This window comes from Sparus aurata, chromosome 24, assembly GCF_900880675.1.
Source record: "Sparus aurata chromosome 24, fSpaAur1.1, whole genome shotgun sequence".
Lineage (NCBI taxonomy): Eukaryota > Metazoa > Chordata > Actinopteri > Spariformes > Sparidae > Sparus > Sparus aurata.
The window spans coordinates 19,098,658-19,123,699 of record NC_044210.1 but is presented as its reverse complement, the minus strand read 5'-3'; the positions used below and the strand labels follow the sequence as shown (position 1 = coordinate 19,123,699).

The 25,042-nt window shown below is 44.1% G+C and overlaps 1 protein-coding gene across 4 annotated transcripts; it reads right to left on the bottom strand.

Annotated features, from left to right (window-relative positions):
* Positions 1–883: 883 nt before the first annotated feature.
* ptprnb (protein tyrosine phosphatase receptor type Nb) lies at positions 884–25,042 on the bottom strand. Of its 4 annotated transcripts, none has more exons than XM_030409774.1 (23): positions 24,818–25,042; positions 17,480–17,530; positions 13,080–13,190; positions 12,896–13,001; positions 12,647–12,809; positions 12,142–12,568; positions 11,773–11,916; positions 11,480–11,514; positions 11,179–11,360; positions 10,823–10,909; positions 10,243–10,322; positions 10,084–10,148; positions 7,202–7,411; positions 6,777–7,079; positions 6,549–6,696; positions 6,296–6,369; positions 6,134–6,211; positions 4,306–4,425; positions 3,988–4,154; positions 3,230–3,283; positions 2,802–2,866; positions 2,517–2,590; positions 884–2,038 (listed from the first exon to the last, which is right to left on the bottom strand). In XM_030409774.1, exons 1-23 carry the CDS (start codon positions 24,894–24,896, stop codon positions 1,967–1,969), a joined length of 2,895 nt encoding a protein of 964 aa, XP_030265634.1. In that variant the 5' UTR covers positions 24,897–25,042; the 3' UTR covers positions 884–1,966. The 4 variants fall into 4 exon arrangements, with proteins under 4 accessions (XP_030265634.1, XP_030265636.1, XP_030265635.1 ...); XM_030409776.1 differs by having other exon boundaries at positions 6,777–7,064; XM_030409775.1 differs by having other exon boundaries at positions 12,142–12,565.

Sequence of the window (25,042 nt, the reverse complement as noted above, 5' to 3'; positions counted from 1 at the left end):
CTTAATCCTGGAGGTCAGACAGTGAGATGTTTCTGGGTTAAGCCCGCTGAGTATTTCATTTCTAGGTCTGGAGATTCACGCCAACTGGAAAAGGGACAAAAGAGTTTAAAAACTGCTTTATGGATTTATCTTCTGCTGCCATGAACGTGGATGATTAATACTCATTTTATTTTATTTCAGTTTTTCTCACCAACAAAGTAACAAATAGCTTTTGTGAGGTTCTAAAGTATTAATATGCATTTTACATATTTTTCCCCACATGTAGCTAAAATTTCCTCTTTTTAAAATTAACCGGAAGAAAATGTACGTATGTAGTTCTTGCTGTGCTGCAGAGGACTTCTTCATGTGGACTTTGATACTTAAAAACTAGAGATTTTAATCTTATGATACAGATCTTACAAATAAATACACTTTAAATAAATGAAAACGTACCCCAAAAGACAGAAAACACCACTATAGATTCATTTTATAGGATTTAAAGTCACTTCACGTGTTATTAAGGTGTATTTTGACTTAATTCCGTACTTTTGCCTATCACTAAAGACTTGTACATTGTTTTGTGTTTTTTATTTTCATTTGAGAAAAACGTGTGCTCGTGTGACGCAACATGCTTCTTTTAATCTCTTACTCGCTGTGTTTGAAACCTCTGAATGTCCCTGAACGCATCATATCTGCGCCACACTAATTTTTTTGTCGTTTGACATGATTATGTTTCATCACCATAATCATCGTCTTCATAGAGAGGAATGTGTGTGGAGTTTGATACTTAAAATCTAGAGATCTGAATCTGGATAAACAGATCTTACAAATATAAACATTAAAAACAAATAAAAGACTGAGAAAGATAAAAAACCAGCTGCACAATCAGAAGTCAAACGAGCGATTGCAGCACTTAAACACAAAATATTTATTTAAGGTCTCACAGATACAAAATAGCATTTCTTGTTTATCAGAATAGCATTTTCTGTTTTGTTTTTTTGTTTTTTTATTCATTTTCTGACTTGCGTGAGGTATACAACAATATATCCAGTGACTTCAAACGACCTGAATGGCACACAAAGAGACGGACGTCATACGTATTTTCTGCAGGTGTTAGTCGTCATGTGAGGAGAGGAGGGAGGCTACAGGCCGAGCAGGAAGTGGAAACAATCAATACTTCACCTGGATCAGAATCTCTAAGTCCTCCGTATGATTTTTTTATATCTCATCTTGATTCTTTTAAATCATTTTTAAAATCAGTTTTGCTTCCATGTTGACACACGATGACCCAACTGCAGCACAATTTCAACAAACTTCAACCACATATAAGAGGAAAAACAGTGTTTTTGCTTCAATCTGGATTCAGTTGGAGCACAGCTACCAGAAATTCAGGCTTAAGACTCAATAAAATCTGACGTTTAAATAGTCTGCGGCTCGCTAACGTGCAGTCAGACGGCGGGAACGTTATGAAACCTTCTGGAACCTCGATCAGTGAAAACGCTGAGAGGAAACGAGCTGAACATGTTTGTAGACGATCCCACATATTTTAAAATCTGAATTATTTATATTTTAAAGTGATTCACGAGCCTTTAGAGAGATAAAATCACTTCACATGTGAATAAACTGTATTTTGATTTCATTCCATGCACTGTTTTGTCTGAATATCAATCAAGATTTGAACATTTTTGTCTTTTTTTTAAATTTGAACTTGCCTCCAGAGGGATTTGAGTAAAATATGTGTTAGTGTGAAGCGACATGCTTCTTTATAACCTCTGAATGTCCCTGAACACATCATATCTGTTACCACATGTACTTAAAAGTCAGATTTTAGGTGTTATGACGCCTTCAGAAAACCTTTCAGATTGAATGACATCACGGTTACGCTTCATAACGCCTGTCGTCATCATGACAGAGAGAAAAGGCAAGGTGGGAGGGGAGTCTGAGAGTCATGGGGGGCGACAGGAGGCCGGTCTGGGTCGTACTGGTTTCACTGGGGCAGGGCTTTGAGGATGGCGTTGACCTCCTCAGCCACGGCTGTCAGGGCAAACTCAAACTGGTCCTGGAACCAAGAAGAGAGACACGTTTGAAAGTTAGCAACTCAAGTTAAAATTTGCTCATCTCAGCAACAATCACGGGTGTGAACTCCAAGAATCAAAAGCTTCAGACTGAATAGCACAAGCTGATTCAGATCTTTTTGGATTTGTTGATTTGACAGGTCCGATCCTGGAGCTTTTTAAAGTCCGACGTCGAAAGGGAAGCTTGAAAACCTCCTCAGAAGCTCTAGCTGAGAGAGTTCTGCTCACAGGTCAAATCAGGAGGATCCAAAATTCTGACTTCTTTGTCAGAAAAAAAAATGTTGGAAATGTTTCTTAGCTTTATTTTTCTTTTGTCACTTAGACACTAAATGTGATTTATCGTACATCAATCTGAAGGACCAGCTGTGGCATTTAAACATGATCGCTTCAGGCTTCATTGTTTCTCTGCTTCGTCAACTTCTGGTTCCATGTCGATGGAAAAGCCCCGTTAGTGCGACTGACCTTGGTGCGGACCATCCCAGGCCTCTGGTCTCGGACGTGCTCCAGTGTGGCGGCGATGTCGATCTCTTTCACACCTGCAGCAGAACAAGTGGACGCAGGTGAACAAGTACGTAGGGAGAAGAAGGTCAAACACTGACAGCAGGTTTTCTTCTTCTTCTCCTGTTATAGTTTTGTTTAATGCCATTTGGGGTAAAGTTCTGTTATGTGCACACTGTGGTATCTGTAAACATTTAAATGCAATAAACACATGCTAATAAAGAAGAATGTCAGACATCAGTAGCTCACCTTTGGCCATACGGTTGAGAACCATGTCGATCAGGATGTAAGTCCCGGTCCGGCCTGTGCCGTCACTATGGAAACAACATAGAGCAAACCTTAATAAATACAAATGATTATTAAAAACATTTAACTTGAGACATTAACTTTGTGATCCAACAGGAGCTGCACACAGTTTTTGAAGGTCTGTTGTTGCAGCTGTCTGCCACCATGTGGATTAATGTGGTACTACAATGGACTGCACGCACGTGTGTGGTTACAATCTGAAAACCCTGTAAATTATATTGAAAACATGAAATGTTTTACATGAGAAGTGACTCAAATGATTATTAAAACAACTGCAAACTAAGTGAGTTGTTAGTGTCGAGGTGTTAATGTGTCTGCAGGACTGTGTTTATCCTTCTGATCTGACTGATGAGTCACTGCTGGAGGTTTACCTGCAGTGGACGATGATGGGGCAGGATCGTCCTCGGTAGCACTTGTTCACCTTCCTGAAGAGAGAAAACATGACAAGGTGAAGAACACATGAAGGAACTGACGACCGTCTCTATTACTGCTGGTTTATTTTTAGACTTATTCATGATTGTTTTCAGTCGTTCAATGTAGGTATGTGTGATGAAAAACTGAAAAGTGGCAGAAATTGCGTAATAAAAAGGTGGATATGCTTCAGAAACACGTCTCTTTAATGTTTTTAGATCATTTTCATCTCATCTGTCGTCTTTTCTTTTTACTTCTGACAAGCGAGATGACAATGAAGAGGATAAGGCCCAGTGTCAAAACTGTTCTGACTTTCTCTTTCTCAGAATTCTGACTTTTTTCCCTGCCGTTTGGTAGAGCACATCTTTAGATAGATAGATAGATAGATAGATAGATAGATAGATAGATAGATAGATAGATAGATGGGAGGGTAAAAGGGTTTTCGGCGATGGACCTCCTGCTGCAGCCACATCAGTCCATGATCATTTTTGTGACTATGCAACTGGAGCCAGACTACTAGCTGCAAACCACAAGAATGACACAGACAGACATGTTCAAATTAAAGGAAGCTGACCTCCATCGCACAGGGTGGGAGGACGGGAGGAGAGGAGGAGGAGGAGGAGGAGGAGGAGAGACAGAGGGATGGAGGGGAGAAGTTTTCCTGTCCTGCTGTTCCTGCACCTGACTCTCTGTGAGGATATCCAGGTAGCAGCAGTACCTGCGGAAGTCCAGCAGGGGGCGTGTGGAGGTGGGGATGCCCTGAGCCGGCCAGCTGAGGAAGTGGAACTGAGTGAGCGTCCTGGTCTCCTGCGTCTGCACGTTCTTCAGGTAGAAGCTTCGCACCAGGAAGTCGTTGCACCAGATGTGCTCCGACACCAAGTTCACCTGGACAGAGAGGAAAGCGTCATGATGGACTGAGACGGACCAGACATGTCCTCAGGCCAGTGCCGGCTCTAGGGGGGCAACAGGGGCCAAAAGGCCGGCTCCAACCTGGCCCCCCTATTGAAACTGGTCTAGAACCAGCACTGGTTCTCACCTCGTAGATGTGGTAGAGGGACGAGCCCTCGTCAGGCCAGTAGCGGTCGCACTGCTTCTCTCCGTCCTCCACCAGAGCCGTCATCATCACGATCACGGTGCAGCCGTTCTCCCACACCATCTACCAACGAGAAGGCTTCAGTCACTGATCACGTATCAGAGACAGAGTGTGGTTTTACACGTGTTGCGATTAAAATGTTCTCCTTATAAAATATAAGTTGTTCTGTTTTTTCAGATGAATAGAAAACATGTCACACACACACAGTCACTGTATGGACTGATCGCTGTAACTTCCTCCACCACTGCACATTTGTAGACGTTTGTGAGATAAATAATAAATGTAGAAACATCAGTCTCTAAAATATGTTTAAATATGAGTAAAACTTTGATATAAATAGTTGTCAAATATAAAATGTAATGGAGAAATCTTAATCTCTCCAGTTCACAATTCAAAGTTCATAGTTTGTTTGAGATGCACCGTGTGTTCGGTCCTAACGGCTGTACAACTGAATATGTCAATCTTGTGTTTCTTTGTTTTAATTGGACAGTCCTTAAAGTTTAAGGACTTTGACACCACTGCCTTAAACAAACAGCTAACCCGATCCATTCTCAGGTAGAGGGGCGGGGCTTAGTCGTAGCTGCTCGGCCCGGGTTCGGATTATCACATAGTGAACAAGGAAATTTATGACCTTCATAACATCTATAACTGCGAAGATTGACGACCAGTTGTCTTAAAGGTTTGATGCTACTGATCCACAAAAGGTAAATATGAGCGTCTGTATGGTTTTATATGCTGTGACTAAATGTTATAGTGAAAAACGATGTGTGCCGCTAATTGCGATTAGCCGTTAGCCTAGCTTAATCTTCAGTAGTTTTGCTCTCAAACCGTTAGCTTTGCGTTTGATGACATTTGGTGAAGACAAGCTTCTGTTAAATCGCCGAGGAGTAGTTTATGGACTTGTTGCTCAGCTGATTCATGTGATTCAAGACTCGGACAGAGGGAATCTTCTCTGGACCACCATGGAGGACAGTTTCCCTCCTGCTTCTGCTTCGGGATTTTACCTCCCTGTTCCCCATTCCGACCTTGACCTCTGCTGGATTTGTGAGTACTAATATTGACCGTGAACGTGCCTTTTTATTTTCTTGCTTCTTACATATTAAAGATGGTATACACTGTTATTACAGCCTAAGAAGAGGTCAAAGAAATTCACGATTTAAGCACAAATACAATTTGGCTTTAATAATATTGGACTGTTTTGTTTATATGTACATTCTGAATTGACCTGAGATATTATATATTTTTTTTACTGTATCTGAGTAAATAAATACCACATGTTGGTTCATATACGCAAAGAATTTATGTCGTTTTTTCACAATTCTGACTTGTTTGTTTGTTCTCAGAAACAAAGACAGAGCAAAAAGTGGCACAATTGTGAAAAAAATAAAAAAAAGAAGAAGAACTTTGAATTCACTTTTTTCCCCAAATTCTGACTTTTTTCAGAGAATTCTGACTATTTTCTTGGAATTCCTACTTTATGTTAATTCTGACATTTTCTCTTAATTTTGACTTTTTTCTTACTTCTGACTTTTGAGTTTAAAGTCAGAGTTTAGTAACATTTTTACTGGTGACAGAAAATGATCACCACCATAAAAACAGCCAGTGGGGTTAAAAACAGTGAAATCAATTATGTTGAACCAGAAATAACCTTCACTTTACACTTTACACCTCATTTTCCAACAAAAACATTTCTACAACCTCTCCTAATACTCTAAACTCTAAAGAATCAGGACAAAGAAGACAGTTGTTGTTTGGTTTGTGTCTCACCGACCTGCCAGAAGTCAGAGATGGTGTGCGACAGAGGGCCCTGGGTGGCGATGTAGGCCGGCATCCGGGGGTCATGTTCGATCTGAAGGAGGTCAAAACAAGATAAAGATGCAGGTAACAGCCAGAAAGTGTTGATCTGTTGGGTCAAACGTGAGGTCAGACTTACTATGGTGCTGGCGTTCACGTAGTCGGAGCGTGACGGGTTGACCTCCGCCTTCAGCTTCACCCTCGAGTGGTCGTCTGTGGAGCAACAGAGACATTTAACCCCTCAGCATCCAGTTTCCATTTTATGTCCCCTGAATATTCGAGACGTCTTCACACATTTCTCACAAAGTTCCTGCCCAGCCTGCCATCTTTAAATCAGAGTTTGGGTGTTTTTGGCGCTGCGATGTGCCTGCAGGTTTAGATGAATAACTCACATGGCACCGAGTCGGGGCAGCGGTTCTTCTTGGCGTTGGCGTCGCTCTGAGCCACGGAGACGGCGCTGGGCTCGGCCTGGTAGGAGCAGAGAGCCTCCCACTCCTTCATCAGACGGTCCTTGTTCCTCAGGTGGTCCTCCATGTAGGCCTGAGGGGCAAACAGTAAGCAGGTCACTCAAAAGACTCCAGTTCTGGACCTTAAAAACAATCAGTGCTCCCTCTACTGACCAGGATCATGTGACCGGTGGAGATGTCCATGTTGGCCTGCGCCGGCTCCTCGCACCATGACGGCGTGCTGCTGTGGGAGCTCGGACTGGGCTGAGCTCCGTCGCTGAACTGGGACGACACGCTGCTCACCCTGGAGTCGGCACCTCCGCCCCCTGCTGCTCCTGCTCCTCCTCCTCCCGCGATACTGGCACCACCTCCTCCTCCTGCACCTCCTCCTCCGCTTGCTCCTCCCACGGCACCGAGGGCGGCAGCCTCCAGGCGTCCGAAGGCGCCTTTGGAGGCCATGTGCTGGCGACACAGGTCCTGGTGAGCCAGTTATGCATGTTACACTGCTTTAATACGCTGCTTGATTTGGTGCTGGGCCTCATTACAGAAGAAGCTCCTCGCTGCCTGCTTCACGTTCTGAGATGGAAAACTAATCTCACCTGGTACTCCTGGTGGGTGAAGCTGCCTCCCTCTGGTCCCAGTCCCAGCTTCTTCGCAGCCAGCCGGTGGGCATGGTGTCGCAGGCAGGCGATGGTCATGGCCGCCACCAGGATGCCACCGATGCAGGCCATGGCCACCAGCGTGGAGAACACCCAGCGGGAGCTGGGCTGGACTCGGGTCGCCAGGGGCAACGCCTTCGCATCATTTCTCTGAGACAGAGAACAGACAGACAGAGAGGGTCTCAGAGATCTGAGCACACGGTTGACTAATGAGGTGGAGATGATGATGATGATGATAATGAGGAGGTGGAGGAGAGGAGAGGAGAGTATCTCATCCTTTATCTATCTCAGCAGGAATGTGGGACAGGAATGTGCATCAACAGGCTAACATTAGCTTCTCCATCAGGCAAACATTAGCTTCTCCAACAGGCTAATATTAGCTTCTCCAACAGGCTAACATTAGCTTCTCCATCAGGCTAACATTAGCTTCTCCATCAGGCTAACATTAGCTTCTCCAACAGGCTAACATTAGTTTCCCATCAGGCTAACGTTAGCTTCTCCAACAGGCTAACATTAGTTTCCCATCAGGCTAACGTTAGCTTCTCCATCAGGCTAACATTAGCTTCTCCAACAGGCTAACATTAGTTTCCCAACAGGCTAACGTTAGCTTCTCCAACAGGCTAACGTTAGCTTCTCCATCAGGCTAACATTAGCTTCTCCATCAGGCTAACATTAGTTTCCCGACAGGCTAACATTGGCTTCTCCATCAGGCTAACATTAGCTTCTCCATCAGGCTCACATTAGCTTCTCCGACAGGCTAACGATAGCTTCCCAACAGGCTAACATTAGCTTCTCCAACAGGCTAACGTTAGCTTTCCATCAGGCTAACATTAGCTTCTCCATAAGGCTAACATTAGCTTCTCCAACAGGCTAACGTTAGCTTCTCAAACAGGCTAACATTAGTTTCCCAACAGGCTAACATTAGTTTCCCAACAGGCAAACATTAGCTTCTCCAACAGGCTAACGTTAGCTTCTCCATCAGGCTAACATTAGCTTCTCCATCAGGCTAACATTAGCTTCTCCAACAGGCTAACATTAGCTTCTCCATCAGGCTAACATTAGCTTCTCCATCAGGCTAACATTAGCTTCTCCAACAGGCTAACGTTAGTTTCCCATCAGGCTAACGTTAGCTTCTCCATCAGGCTAACATTAGCTTCTCCATCAGGCTAACATTAGCTTCTCCATCAGGCTAACATTAGCTTCTCCATCAGGCTGCTTCCTGCACCGCTGCATTGTGCGACCTTCTATTCTCTTTACATCTATAATATTCAATCTCTGGTTGTATTTATGTTCTGTAAGCATGTTGGATCTATTTCAACTTGTTAGATTTAACATAAATAATCCATTAATTTAAATAATGCTTTAATGTTCACATATATCCACATGTGCTTCATCACAGTCATCCTCCACTCTCTCTCTCCGCCTCCTTCTCATCATCCTCTCCCCGGATGAATTGTCTCTCTTGACCTTTCGGACCTCCTCCTTCCTCCCTGTGGGCCTCAGGAATGTGAGGCGCTCTCTCAACAAGTGTGTGTGTGTGTGTGTGTGTGTGTGTGTGTGTGTGTGTGTGTGGTATCTGAGAGACATTAAAGCTGGGGGGTAGAAACTTCACCTGCTATTATAAAGGGGCCCTGATGAGGTTCAGTGTGAGTGAAACTGAAGAAAAAAAAGAAAATGGATGACGGGGCAGCATGTGGGTGGAGGACCGAGGTGGATTTAAAGGTGCTTCACTCAAGTTCTCTTCTCTTTCTTTAATTTACAGCGCTGCCTGCCACACAGTTAATTTATCACCGCTCGTAAAGAAAAGGACATAAAACATTCTGTAAGATCTCTGCAGACGCCTCATGATGCATGTTTCACAGATATAAAAGCTTTAATGCTCAGTTTAAAGAAAATACACACTAAAACTGCACTTTTATAAAGAACATTAAACAGGAAATGATCCACATCATCTGGGTGTTGAGGTACTTTTACTGCAGTAAACATGTAAAGAGAAGGTAATGAAATATAACAAGAATCATAAAAACTGTCATTACAAAACTGATAAATTGTCTCTTGAGTAGAAATGACATTAAATTATCTGTAATATTTAAGTAATATAAGATAATAAGTGGGGGAAACCAGCACATTTAGTCCATAAAACTTCACTTTAAACTTGTTATTTAGTCATTTTTATAAGAATATAACTCCTTAAACAAATAAAACGTAATAACTGAGATAATATCAATAAACTCTGTCTGATCAATAACACAATAAAGTGTTAATGATCTGATGAACACTCACCAGACACTCGGTGCAGAGCTGCTGCTCTCTGCTGCTGCTCACATGGACCCGGAGCCAGAACTCAAGCGGGTCAGGCTAGACTAGCTCCTAATACACTGGACTTCCTGTGCTGACTTTCAAAATAAAAGTTTTTAAAAGTTTAAAAATGTTATTTTGAAGGATGCTCTTTCCTGTCATGATCGCGCTGCAGTTAATAAAGCTTACAGTAACCAGTGATGAATGTAACTAAGTACATTTACTCGAGTAAAGATGTGAGGATGAGTATTTAAATGTTCTTTTACATTTGAAGGAAATATTGAACTTTTACTCTATTACATGTATTCAGTTACTGGTTACTTTTAATCTGAGTCAAAGTATTTATTAATTTATTTATTTCATTGCCGATCAGATGAATAAATTAACACTTTAAATTGATTCTGATGATCAGAAACATGCTGAACATCTGATCAGATAATTGATGGAATACCAACATGTAAATATGTTTACTTTACTTTAGGTACTTTTTAATAGTAAACCCATAATATACCAGCAGCACCCACCTCTCCAACTCCACCCTGCAGAACCTTCAGGCCCGTCTCAGACTCCAGGAAGTTCTTCTCTGCAACTGCAGGAAGGAAACAGCAGAATAAAGCACTTCATTCTTGGAGCAGTAATCTATTACTTGGCTGCTTGTATCTGAAGCAGAAGCTGTTTCTCACCGGCTTTCTCCGCCACGTCTCCGGCCGACATGTTGTTGGAGTTGGGTCTGATTCTGAAGGTGATGGCGGGTCCGACCACACTGCAGACGGACACAAGGAGACCAGAGGACAGATTACTTTACATGGCAGGTACTTCAGTTACTTTACAAGTTAAGTAAACAGACCTGAAGTGAAGTTATTGCTCTTTATTGTTGTTTTTTATTATTATGTGGTATTTTAACTGTTTTCTGGGATATTTTCTTATTTCTAAGTAAAATCAGTTGACTTGCTTCCTGGAGTTTATTCTGTTTAGTTTGATAACGTGTTGTTTTTCTTCTTCCTCTCTTGTTTTTTAATCTTTACTCGAACATATTTGTATTTTTTAGTTTTATCTTCTTGACTTTTCATGTTTATGAACAAACTGTTTGTGTAAAGTCTGCAGACCAGCTCTCCTCAACAAAGTGTTTTAGTTAACGTGGACTCTGAGGTTTGAAGTGAATCCTATGAAATCAAAGTCAGAGGTCCCGCCGGTGAGGAGGAGGAGGACGAGGAGCAGGAGGATGTTCAGGCCTGCAGCTCGGGGAGGTCACAGCCTGGATACCTGATGTTGATGAAGGCGCTGGTGGAGAGACCGATCCTCTCTGACAGACGCTCCAACAGACGCACACCATCGTTCAGACTGAGGAGGCTGAAGTGACACACACACACACACACACACACACACACACACATGAACATACACATATTCACACACACACACACACACATAAACATAGACAGAAACAGACACATACGTAAAGAAAAACATGAACACACACACATTAAAAAATACACATTCATATACAAACGTAGACACACACACACACACACAACACACACAACACACACACACAACACACACACACACACGAGGACTCCTGATTGGTCGAGCAGCAGGAAGTAGCAGACATACTGCACCTCTGATTGGTCACGATGTATCCGTACTCCTCGCTCTTGGCCGCCGGCTCGGTCTTCCTCAGATTGTCCTGATTGGCTGCTGCAGCCGAGTCCTTCTGTTCTGCTTCCTGTTTGGGGGACTTGACGGAGGAGGGCGGAGCCTCGAGGGCGGCCATCTTGTACGCCATGGACCCCTCTGTGATCTGACGGGTAAACGTTAATGAAGACGTACGCGGTGAAGAGTGGCAGAAAGTAACTAATTACTTTGACTTATTTCTTTGCAGCGACTTCAGACTTGTAGAGTAAACGTCACACTGCTCACCTTCTTCCCGGGGGCAGAACTACTTCCATATTTATCTGAACAACAAACACAAACAGAGTTTGATTATCAATAATTCAAGATAAAGTATATTTAGATGTTTATTAAATGACATTTTTGATGTTTAATTTTGGATCTTGTGCTTGTGCTGATTTGAACAACTTGATTTCACCTCCGTTATCTGGCTGAGATAAAGAACTGAGAACCTGCCAGTCGAGTGAGGAGAACAGCAGGATCTCATCAGTTTAACAGCGGCAGTAAAAAGCATGTTTGTCTGCGACCTGAAGACGACCGACCTTTGGTTTGTTTGTAGGCGTACGAGTCGTCCAGCTGCAGCTGCTTGAGCGCGGCCGGCAGCTGGTCCTTCTGCTGGGGGGACAGGTCCTTCAGGTCCAGGCCGTAAGGGTCCAGCAGCAGAGCCAGTCTCTGCAGGGAGCGCTCTGAAAGACACGGCTGCTGCTGGACTTTACTGCATCTTTACTCTACATCACCTGAGAAATTACACTTCATCTCATCCAAAGTTAAAGAATGGTTTAGAGGACACTGGTTTTATGTTCGACATTAAATAAAAGATTAAATATGATGTGAGGTAATAATCTTTTATCTCCAACATCATGACTTCAGAGAATAAAACTTCCTTCTTTTCTTTCTTTCGTCTCTCTCACCATCCAGTCCTGACAGGGCGTTGTACTCCTCCTTCGCCTTCTTGTCCGCCGCCGCCTGCTGCTGCTGCTGCTGCTGCTGCTCTCTGAGCTGGGCCACCTGGGAAACGTAGTCCTCGCCATAGTCCAGCGGGAAGTCCAGGTCCGGAAAGAAGGATGAGGATGAGGAGGATGATGAGGAGGGGAATCCTGCAGCGGCTGCCCCTCTGTGGCGGGAGAGGGACTGCACAGGTGAGGAAGAGGAAGAAGAGGAGGAGGAAGAAGGGGAGCTGAGGTAAAAGGAGACCAGGTCCTGGAGGAGCTGCTGGTCTCGGTCCAAAGGGTCTCCTCGGGATCTGGAGCGGGAGGCGGCAGCGAGGAGCGGGAAAGCTGGATTATCGTCCAGAGAGTTGAGGGAGCGCTCCTCTTCCTCCTGGTAGCCGTACTGCTGCTGCAACGACAACCGGCGTGAGACGTTTTGGCCACCAGGGGGCAGAAACAGCCCACAACTACCTGAAGAACACCTCACCTGGTGGTAGGTGTAAGGGTCCAGCAGGGGCGTCTGCATGTGCACGGAGGACCGGGAGGGGTCGAGGATCATGTAGTCCGCGTACCGCTGCATCTTCTCGGGGTCAGACGGATCCTCGGGGCCACGAGCCCTCCGCTGAGTCGGGCCCGGCAGCCTGGACATCCTGGGAAATAAAGATTCACTCAGTTCAAAACCTCCTTTAGATTCTTCTGAATTCTTGTGTTGTTCTCTACAGGACTGATTTCTTACTGTCTGGTTGACTTCTCGTTAACTTTGGAGGACGAGCCGACGGTGGGAACACGACTCAGCTCCCGGCTGACGATCTCCTGGGTGACGTCGTCCCTCCAGGTCAGACCTGCGCCAGAAACCTCAGCCAGAACTTCCACAGCCTAATTATCCCGAACCTTTAAATGTCACTGTAACGGAGACTCACCTTGCACCATCAGGTCTTTGAGGACTTCCTGCAGTCTGTGCAGGACTTGGACAGACACCTGGTACTGGACGGGCTCCTGGTGAGGAGACCGGCACTGTCCGAACAGACCATCTGCACAGGAAGAGAGCAGCGAGTCAGGACAGCTCTGAAACTCTGTAGGTTTACATTAAAGCATAACCTGAAGAGTCGTCAGGATGTGTCTGACCGCACTGCAGCAACAGTTTAGTCTTTGCAGAGCCGTCTGCAACTCAAAATCATGCTCAGAAATACAAAATCACACATTTTCACACACGTACAGACGTCCGTCTCTGAGATTTCTGCCTCAAATTCAACAAAAATCCAACAGCAGGTCTCAAACTGCACAAAGAGTCTCAAGATAAACATGACGGGTTATAATATGATTCATAAATGAGACAAAAATATCAGCTACACAAATTATGTTGGTGTTTTCTTTGACTTTGTCTCTTTAATATTTAATACTTTATAGTTTTCCCTCCTCAAAGTGTCACTGCTTCATTTTAAACCGTCACGAGCCAAAAATCATCCGTCATCGCACAACTAATGTAAAGAAACTAAATCTGCCGTTTTTTCAATGCAGTCTGAAAGTAGATGTTTAAAAAAGGGCGGTTCTGTTAATGGAGTTTGGAATGTGTTACTTTACTCAGATATTCCAGGTTCGACAGATTACAAATGTTTCATTTCAGTCTTTAAATTCAGTGCAAAGTATTTTGCTCTGGAATGTTTATCAACACGATTTACAAATGTTTCAAGACACAAAATCGAGCTTTTTTTGAATGGAGTCTGGTGTATGTCTGTTTTGCATACACATACAGGACATAAAACAATCACTACCACACAGCTTATGTTTATTTTTGTCAGATATTTGATTGCATCATTATAACCTGAACTGCTCCGTTAAATGAAAACCAGCAGCTTTACATCCACCAGGCGCAGGTGAGAACACACACACACACTGTCCTCAGAGCATCGGTTCAAAGACACACACATGAATACAAGCAAACAAGTGAATAAACCATGAACATTTACACACACACACACACACACACACACACACACACACACACACAGTTCAGTTATTTTACACGAACCGGCACAAAGATGATGTTCACTGAAGGAAAAACCAAGAAGAAGAAAATACACACAAAAACATAAAAATACACACAAACACACACCAGGGACCACTTGAACATGGATGTGGACACGATGTTCCGACATGTCAGTAAACTGACACACATTTAATGACTCGTGTACAATATAGTGTGTGTAAACATACACACACACACCAGAAACACACAGTAAATATTTACACACACACACCAGAAACACAGAGCAAACATTTACACACACACACAATTAACACAACAGACACAGTGAAATATGAACACAATGGTACTGAAAAGCTTGCAAGTACACACTCAAGTTCACACACACACACACACACACACACACACACACACACACACATTGTGAAGCTTCACAATGTGTGTGTGTGTGTGTGTGTGTGTGTGGGCCGTGGTGAGTCATCACCTCTGTCTCTAATCAAACACACACACACACACGCACACGAGGGAGACACACGGTCGTCAGGCAAGTGATGTCACTGTTGTCATAGAGACGAGCAGGGCGAGCTGCGATTGGCCGAGCGCGGCTGACGGAGGGAGACCTTGTTTACGTTGCACTCTCGACTCTCCCTCTCTCCTCTGCCTCCATCACTTCTCCCTCCGTCGCTCCTTCATCCTCCTGCTGCTGTGAAGAATCTCTCAGACCAACCAATCAGTTTTCACACACTCGCATTTCAGCACAATTACACACACACACACGTCACAGCAACAAACACACTCACACACTCACTCCACCTGTCACACTGAGAGGGAGCACACACTCACATCTGACTGTTACGTCTGCTGAATTTAAATTTCTTGTGGTTAAACAGATTTGACATGTTTTAAGTCACAGAACGTGTGTTTTTTTTACTGCAGTCTGGTAGAAATATATTCTACTCAAATATCTCTGAACACAAACGTTCAAGGACACAAACATGGGCTGTTTTTTGAATTGCAGTCTTGATATTTGAATTTTTGTGCAAACATTAACAAAGGATGCATGTTTAAATGGACAAAACGGGCTGTTTTTTTAATGCAGTCTGGAATATAAGTTATTATACTTAAATGTTTATAAAGATGTAAATGTATCAGGACATAAAACAGGTTGTGATTCAGATTATCTTAACTGTTGAACGCATATTACAGATGTAAAAGAACCTGAAACAGGTTATTCTTTTACGGGCAGTCTGGACTTTTACACATTTATATGCAAATATTCCAAATGACAGATGTTTAAATGGATAAAACTGCTTGTTTTTTTTTTCATGCAGTCTGGAATTAATTTCTTTAACTCGAATATTCAAGATTACAAATGTTCAAGGACACAAAATGAGCAGTTTTTTTTAATGCAAACTTGAACTGAAGTGTAAGAGCCCTAAATTGGTAGTTTTGTTAATGCAGTCTTGAATGTGTTTGTTTTGCAACACAGACTCCAGATGTTTGCAGCTGTAAATGTTGTGTTAATGAACCCAGTCTGGATTAAGTTTAGATTACAGATGTTTTAATGGACATAACTGGCTGCTTTTCTCAATGCAGTCTGAAATTAAACATGTTTTACTCAAATATTCAAGATTACAAATGTTTAAGGACGTAAAATTGGCTGTTTTTTTAATGCAGTCTGGAATTAAATGTATTATAATAAAATACTCCACACATATTTTGTATTTTTCTTGACACAAAATGAGTAGTTTCTATCTACAGTTTGGAATTCAATATGTTTTTATGCAAATATTCCATATTATGGATGTTTTTCACTGCAGTCTTGAGCAGGATTGAGGTTTAACACAGATTCCAGATGTTTCAGGCTACAGAGATCTCTAACACAGTCAGTCAGAGATGTGACCTGTTCTTCACTCTCACACTCTCATTCCTGCATTTTCAGCTCCTGTTCCCTGAATGTTCCGTCTCTGGAAACAGGGAACAAAACATCCTCAAGGCGGATTCACAAAAACACGTCCATCAATAATACAGCTTCCTCTGAGGGCAGAGACAGGTGCACGCTCAGGCACGTGCACGCTCAGGCACGTGCACGCTCCTGTAATGACATCCTAACCATGTCTGAACGAGCAGGAAGGAAGCAGGAAGACCCACCGCGGGAACATAGACGGGCACGTTAACGGCTCCTGACTGTGTGATGGACAGAAGACACGTCACGGCTTCAGACTGCAGCCCCCTGGGAGTCGCTCGCTATTGGTCGATTTACTAGTCTCGTCACGTTGCATTCAAGGCACTGTAAATAAGAGCTTCATACGTGGGACGACAGTGTCGACGTCAGCCTCTCAGAGGAGCCTGAGACGTTTTCACTCGAGAGGAGACAAATCATCAGATACATCTTTTCTCCCCTTCTTGTTTTTGTGATTGTTTGACCTTTCCCACAGAAAGTCACAGTACAAACTGGATCCACTGAGGACGGTGGAGTCTTTAAATGTCACTCCTGACAACAGCTCGAATTAAATTCCATCACCTCCATCGTACTGAGACAGCAGCAGACGAAAACAGGCTCATAAAACTGAAACTTCTCCTTTTTTTTCTTTCTGAGCATAAAATTAGTAGTTTTCATTACAGATATCTGAAGGAACAAAACAGGTTGTTTTTTGAATGAAGTCTGGTGTAAATATGGATGCAAAATTTGCAGTTTTTTTAATGCAGACTGGAATTGAAGTAAATGTTATAGAGGTTCAACACAAATTATAGCTGCACCATTACACAAAATCAACTGTTTTTTCAATGCAGTCTGGAATTGGATTGATTGCAACCAAATATAGAAGATTACAGATGTTCCAGGACATGAAGCGAAGCGTCTGAAATAAAATGTTTTATGTTATAAAATGTTCTGATTAGTTTCATTTTCTGATCTGAATGTTTGTGTTTGTGAGCCTTCTTCCTCTTCCACATTATTCTCCTGTAAGTTGTGTGATGTCGGTGTTCAGATTGAGGCTCTAACACACTCAGAATGACGTTTGTTCCTTATTAACATTCAGCTCAGTCTTGTTTTTAAATCTCTGTGGAACAAACTGTTGCTTTTGTCCCGATTAGCAGAATCTGCTGCGAGGATTTCAAATGTTGATGAAGACATCAAAGCTGAGAGACAAACGTCCTCTGGCCAGTTTAGAAAATGGCATGATGAATATTATTCTGTGTTCAGGCTCTTAAATATTCTAGAGGTTTAACACAGATTAGAGATTTAAAACCCCAAAATCTGTAGTTTTATTAATGCAGTTTTGAACGTGTTTTGTTTGTTTGTTCTTACAGATCAGATCAAACTTGAACACTCACCGTCGCTGCACAGCTGATCTCTCGGGCAGAGCTTCTTTTCAAACAAACAACCTGCAGAGACGACAAACAAGGAGAGAAATGAATCCTCAGGGAGAAAACTGAAAACGTGAGATTGTGTTTCTTTATATTTAACAAACACTTGTAGGGTTTGAGGCTGAATCTGACACCTCAAGGTCTCGTTATTTGACTTTGTGAACACTAATGAAAGTTTGACTTCAACCTGACGTACAAATTAAGATAATTAAAGGACACAACGGTAGAAATGAGTCCAGGGAAACCCCATCAGAACAGATAACGACACTGGATCCAGTGTGTTGTTGCTTAGTGATGGGAATATATGTGTGTGTGTGTGTGTGTGTGTGTGTGTGTGTGTGCGTGTGTGTGTTACAGTTGACCTTTTCTCAGGGCCTAATCAGTTGTGAGGCAGTAAACTGCAGCAGATGTGAAGCCCTCCGCTCGGCTCTGTTTGGTTTTCATCAAGGATTTATATAACGCTGCGTATTATTCGTGTTTCCTGTGATAACGTGAGGAAACACACCTTCCTTCACCTGAGCTGTTGGAACAGGCTTCTGTGACATCATCAGTGTGGGGCGTCGCCGTGTTCGAGGTCAAGAAAACTGCGGAAATCTCTCTTTTATTTGGGTCATTTTTGAAATAATTTAGTTTGAAAGCTTTGGGGGAGAGTTGGTGCAGATCCAGACCTCCAGAAGGAATAAACACCCGGAGTCACATCAGATTCTGCTCTGACGGGAGGAGAGCTCAGATTACTTCTTAACTTTTAGGATTAAAAAGTGGATTTATCTTCCCCACTGTTTGTCACATTATCTGGAATAAACACATGGAAGAATACGAGAAAATCCAGAAATCCTAAAAAGTATTTAAACGTTTTTCAATCTTTGTGTGATACCCACTGAGCCTGTTTTCCATCCAAAGGCAAGAAAAAAGATTATATTCAACTCTGAGGGCCAAACTTAAAAAATGTCACGGTTGTAAATCTGGTATTTCATGTCAATCTGTGATTAATAGAAGAATGAACTCTAAACTCGGTCAGTGTTGCAGAAAAAGACTCGATCTGGAGACAGAAATAACTCCAGCTGTCTGTAAACCAAAACATCCTTCAGCTGAATCTCAGTTTCTTCTTCTCTGACAGTCGGCTCGATGCCTCAGGACGACTCGACTCAGGTTTTTTTTCTTTTACCTGAAATCTATAAAACCGTCGGACAGGTTATCGACCGCATGACGACACAAACAAAGTGCCCTCGCGGCGGCTATCAGAGGGGGAATCTCCATTAAACAAGCGAGCTGCTAAACATAGAAGCAGAGAGATCCTCCATCCGTCCATCCGCCGCCTCCTCCGTCCAAACTCCACACGATGACTAATCTCTCCTCCGCCCACACGGCCCTCCTCCCTCCTCTGTTATCTCTCCTCTCCACTGTCTGTTTCTACAAGATCTCATCTTCCTGCAGACTGTCCATCACCGTCGCCGCCACACGGCATTCAATCATCTCTGCTAACACACACATCACCGATTCATTACCAGGCATTTCACAGTAATTGAGTTTCTAATGAGCAGAATGACAGACAGTTCGTTTAAGAAGATCCTGCAGGGAACCTGAACAACCTTTATAAGATGGTCACGTGTTCGTTTCAGGCCTGTTCGTGGTAAAGATGGTTGTGCAGGAGTGAAACAGGAAGTGGTCATTAGATTGATCCGCTCGGTCAGCCGAGGATGAAGAAGAAAAACAATTACAGCAGATCAGGTCTTTAAAGGCTCTCTGTGGTAATGATGTAATGAACTGAAACACAGAAAACAAAATGGAGCCGGCGCTGTGTGTAACCACAGAGGAAACTTGAGATGTGATGGAGGGTGGAGAGCCAGACGGAGGCTGTCCACACCACCTACTCTCTCTGCTTCATTAGTCTGAGCTGGAGAGGGAAGTTTGAGAGTGAAACACTGGAGGAGTTTCCCCCGAGAAACATAAAGAGCTGCTGCTGCTGCTGCTGGAAACACCACAGAAGAAGAAAGGAGTCACTTTTGTCTTTAAATGAGGCTTTAAATCTTATTCTCTTAGCCAAAGAATACAGTCAGCCAATTGTTTTTAAGAGGTCGTGCTGCAACATTTATTTTTTCTCTTTCTAATTTAGAAAATATCAATAAAAAGAAGATTTGTGACAGATTTTTCACTTGTTTTCAGTAGATTAAAGATGCATCACTCTCATGACTGGAAGAGAAGTTTAAAAATTTAAATTAAGATCTGACTGAACAGAAAAATAATCAAATAAACATCATTTGTAGAGAATGACTTCCTGTTTGCTGCAGCTGCTGACGTCCAGAGGCATAAAAACAAGCAGCAGTCCCGCTCTGATATTTGTTATGTGCACCAAATCAGGCTGACTCATCACCAGCTCTGAAACTGAACTCCATCCTCCCATCGTCATCATCATCAGAGCCTCCGCGTCTCGCCTTTATCATCCATTAACTGCCCGCCAGATTGAATCCAGTGTCATTTTCATAATGGTGCTGCTGGCATTTGTGCCGGCAGCAGCTGCTGAGTCGAGCTCGTCCTCTGGCCTGCAGGCTGACGGAGGATGTCGGAGGTGGAGTGAGTCAGCCGGGCAGCGGCGTCGCTGAGTGGCAGCGGAGGCAGCGAGGTTACAGCCTTCCTCAGCTCGGTTAACCTTTAAACCTTTAACTTTACACAGACTCACACTTACCTGTCTGACGGGAGCTCACTGTGGGCTACATGCAGGAAGATACGTCTGCTGGTATTTCTGTTTCCCTGCTCGTCAAGAGCTCTGATTCAGGCCGGTTCTGATTCTGACTCAGGCCGGTTTGGACTCTGACTCAGGCCGGTTTGGACTCTGACTCAGGCCGGTTCGGACTCTGACTCAGGCCGGTTCGGACTCTGACTCAGGCCGGTTCGGACTCTGACTCAGGCCGGTTCGGACTCTGACTCAGGCCGGTTCGGACTCTGACTCAGGCCGGTTCGGACTCTGACTCAGGCCGGTTTGGACTCTGACTCAGGCCGGTTTGGACTCTGAACCAGGCCGGTTTGGACTCTGAACCAGGGAGGTTCGGACTCTGACTCAGGCCGGTTCGGAATCAGACTCAGGCTGGTCCGGACTCTGAACCAGGCTGGTTTGGACTCTGACTCAGGCCGGTTTGGACTCTGACTCAGGCCGGTTTGGACTCTGACTCAGGCCGGTTCGGACTCTGACTCAGGCCGGTTCGGACTCTGACTCAGGCCGGTTCGGACTCTGACTCAGGCCGGTTTGGACTCTGAACCAGGCCGGTTTGGACTCTGAACCAGGCCGGTTTGGACTCTGAACCAGGGAGGTTCGGACTCTGACTCAGGCCGGTTCGGAATCAGACTCAGGCCGGTTCGGACTCTGACTCAGGCTGGTCCGGACTCTGAACCAGGCTGGTTTGGACTCTGACTCAGGCTGGTCCGGACTCTGAACCAGGCTGGTTTGGACTCTGACTCAGGCTGGTTTGGACTCTGACTCAGGCTGGTTTGGACTCTGACTCAGGCTGGTTTGGACTCTGCCTCAGGCTGGTTTGGACTCTGACTCGGGCTGGTTCGGACTCTGACTCAGGCTGGTTTGGACTCTGACTCGGGCTGGTTCGGACTCTGACTCAGGCTGGTTTGGGGACTCTGACTCCGGCTGGTTTGGACTCTGACTCAGGCTGGTTTGGACTCTGACTCAGGCTGGTTTGGACTCTGCCTCAGGCTGGTTTGGACTCTGACTCGGGCTGGTTCGGACTCTGACTCAGGCTGGTTTGGACTCTGACTCGGGCTGGTTCGGACTCTGACTCAGGCTGGTTTGGGGACTCTGACTCCGGCTGGTTTGGACTCTGACTCAGGCTGGTCCGGACTCTGAACCAGGCTGGTTTGGACTCAGACTCAGGCTGGTTTGGACTCTGACTCAGGCTGGTTTGGACTCTGACTCAGGCTGGTTTGGACTCTGACTCAGGCTGGTTTGGACTCTGACTCGGGCTGGTTCGGACTCTGACTCAGGCTGGTTTGGGGACTCTGACTCCGGCTGGTTTGGACTCTGACTCAGGCCGGTTTGGACTCTTACTCAGGCTGGTTTGGACTCTGACTCAGGCCGGTTTCGGACTCTGACTCAGGCTGGTTTGGGGACTCTGACTCAGGCTGGTTTGGACTCTGACTCAGGCCGGTTTGGACTCTGACTCAGGCTGGTTTGGGGACTCTGACTCAGGCTGGTTTGGACTCTGACTCAGGCTGGTTTGGACTCTGACTCGGGCTGGTTCGGACTCTGACTCAGGCTGGTTTGGGGACTCTGACTCCGGCTGGTTCGGACCCTGACTCAGGCTGGTTTGGACTCTGACTCAGGCCGGTTTCGGACTCTGACTCAGGCCGGTTTGGACTCTGACTCAGGCCGGTATGGACTCTGACTCAGGCTGGTTTGGACTCTGACTCAGCCTCCATTGACCACAAAACCGTCAGGCTTAAGATATTCACACATTTTGTTCTGTGACAATAAATCCTCCTGGTTGCAGGAGGTCATTCTGGACATCACAGTTTAATATCAGTGGAAGTGTAGCATCTTTATCTTGCTGTCAGATAGCCTCTTCAAAGCAACCAGACTCCACTGACAGAAACAGTCATTTTACCTCACAGTTGCTGGTGGTGTGCTGCCATGACCGCTTTGATTATTTGTGTTATCTTGTGACTTTGATGTTTAAAGACATACGTCCAGAAACAGAAGTCACAAAATAACCTGAACAAACTAACCAATCAAGGTATCAGAAGACCAGCAACTCCTGTATACTGTGGAGGCAAAATTATTGCTTTTGCCAATGGAGTCTGTTGTATGAGAAGAGTGCATATTTAGAATAACTTCACTGCTTCATTTATCCGTCGGCAGCCCTTTCAGATGTGGAACTAAAACTGTTATATCAGTTTCTTCAAAACGACCAGACTCCCTTGACAAAAACAGTAATTTTACCTTGCAGGTGTTGGTCTGACGCTGCCTCGATCAGTCAGTTTGTTTAAGTGATATTGTAGCTGTGATGTTTGAACAGGTTAGTTCAGAAATCAAAGTCTTAAAATACCTCAAAACAAACAGATCAAGCTAGCAGTAGACCACAATCTCTCATATATTCTGTGGAGGTAAAATCACTGTTTTTCTCAATGGAGTCTGGTGTGTGAGAAGAGAGGATAAAAGGATACGCTCCCTGTCAGAAAATGGGAAGGTAAAGCAGTGAAAATAATAATAATAATAATAATAATAATACTACATTTTATTTCATAGGCGCCTTTCTGTCACTCAAGGACACAATAAAATACTATTATAATATTAAAATACTCTAAATAACGCATGAACTTGAACTTAATCACGTATTCAGTTGATGAATTGATGATGTGTTATATCAGTAGCAGTAGGTATATGACTCTGACACCAGAAACCTTTAAATCCCTGTAAAACAAACCCAGCAGCACACTGACTGTCCACACACACAGAGCATCAAAACACCATTTTAAGCCGGCTATAAAGTCACTGGTGAACCAATAATATCCTGCAGGAGTCCCTTAGGAGTCTCTATGAAAGATGTTTTCCTTTGTTTCTTGGTTCTAACGATGTTGCAAGAAGAGAAATCTGAAACAGGATTTAATTTCCTCGGCTGTTCGCTCTCCGTGGTGCTGAAACACTGGAGACAGGAAGCCAGAGATCAGCTCTGACTCATAGCTGCGCGTACGACTCGCTACATCGAGCTGTTATCTTACTACAGGGATAAATAATTAAAGGTGAGGTCATGATTGATTGTCTGTAGTTCTGTTATGGGCTATTATATCTATCAGTTCATTAACTACAGTGAAAACATTTATATCAAAGCTCGTTACAGTGATTGTATTCATGCAAACCACATCGTGAGGTCCAGTCAACAAACAAGCGAGCTGACAAACTACCACATGGTAACACGAAGTCTTCTGTAGTCCCAAATGTCCACCAAAACTCAGTATTCAATCATTAAATGGAGACAAAATGGCAAAATAAACTGATTGTTGATGCTTTTTTCATGTTTTTATCTGGAAATGTTTGTAGCTTTATGTGTCTTGCTCTTCGAATAGTCTGTTTTTCCACCTCAGCTCTTGTTTTTGACTATTTTATATGCACAAAGTTGATGTATAAATAAGGAAATAAAGAACTATAATGACTGTTTGATCCTGTTAATCTCAGACAGACTGTATGAAGTGGACCTGTTGTGTTTTGCAGGGCAGCTAAAGCTCATCTGCTGGGTTAGTTTTACAGTTTGAAAACAATGTCTGTACTCAAAATGGTTCAAAAACAGCTTTGGATTCACTTTGGCTGGACTGAGATTCACATATCTGATAATTCTACAATTACAGACTGTCATATCCAACCGTCAGTATATTAGCTGATGAAGGCTGGATGACCAAAACATGAGATCTAATAAAGCTGATCCACCCTGAAGCTTTTTCTGCCTGAAGTAAAATAGAAGAAATGTCTGTTGGAAGTGTTTCTGCTCTGTAGGATTTGTTTGGGAAACACGTATGAACGTTTTCCACCTTTTCCATCTGTCAAACAACTAGTTGATCAGCCGAGAAAACAGCAGACGGCTTGTAAATGAGAACAATTGTAAATGTGCATCATTCAGTCGTTCCTGTATCAGGGTCATGTTGGCTCCCTCCTCTCTCTGCAGGGCTTCTCTCCTGCTGTTTGTTGTTGTGTTGCAGGCTGAACGACAGAATGATTCACTCGGGCAGACAGACACATCCGAGCTGACCCGCGGTCAGTGCGATTGCATCAGTGACGCAATTTATCCCCATGTAAACAGATCAGGGGAGGCAGGAAACACACAGAGGGTGAAGTGAGGCAGGTGGATCTCAGGCTGGTTCTGATGCTCCACAAAGAAAAATGTGCAATAACTGTAAAACTCACTATCGGATTATTATCAGAATATAACATCCACACTGTCTCCTCTTTAATCTGAAGGATATAAAGAGAGTTTAAAGCAACTTTAAAGCTGTGATTTTACGCAAATCTTGTTTTTTTTAGAAAAAAAGAGAAAAACAACCAAACCTCATAAGAAAAACTGCAGATTTTAGAATCTACTCAAACAAACAGAACCATAAAGTTCTGGAAGCTCATTTCAAACTCGCTGCTCAGCCCAACAGTTACTATAGGAACCGGCTGCAGCCGCTCGTCACCGGGGAAGTCGTGATTTACGCGCCGCCCGCCTGGACGCAGCGAGTTCATTACGAGGGAGCGCGTCCGTCTCCATCAGAGCCGGATCGAACCTGATCCGTCTCCATCAGAGCCGGATCGAACCTGATCCGTCTTCTTACCGTGTCGGGCGGCCGCGCAGAGCCGGCAGGAGGCGGTGAGGAGGAGGCACAGAGCTGCCAGGAGCCGCGGAGACCTCATGGTACATCCAACACCCACCGGAGCGGAGCGCAGCGAGGGAGGAGGAGGTGGAGGAGGAGGAGGAGGAGGGGAGAGCGGCCGCTGCTGCTGCTGCTGCTGCGCTTCTACCAGCTCTCCATGTCTGAGGAGAGGCTGCTGCTGCTGCT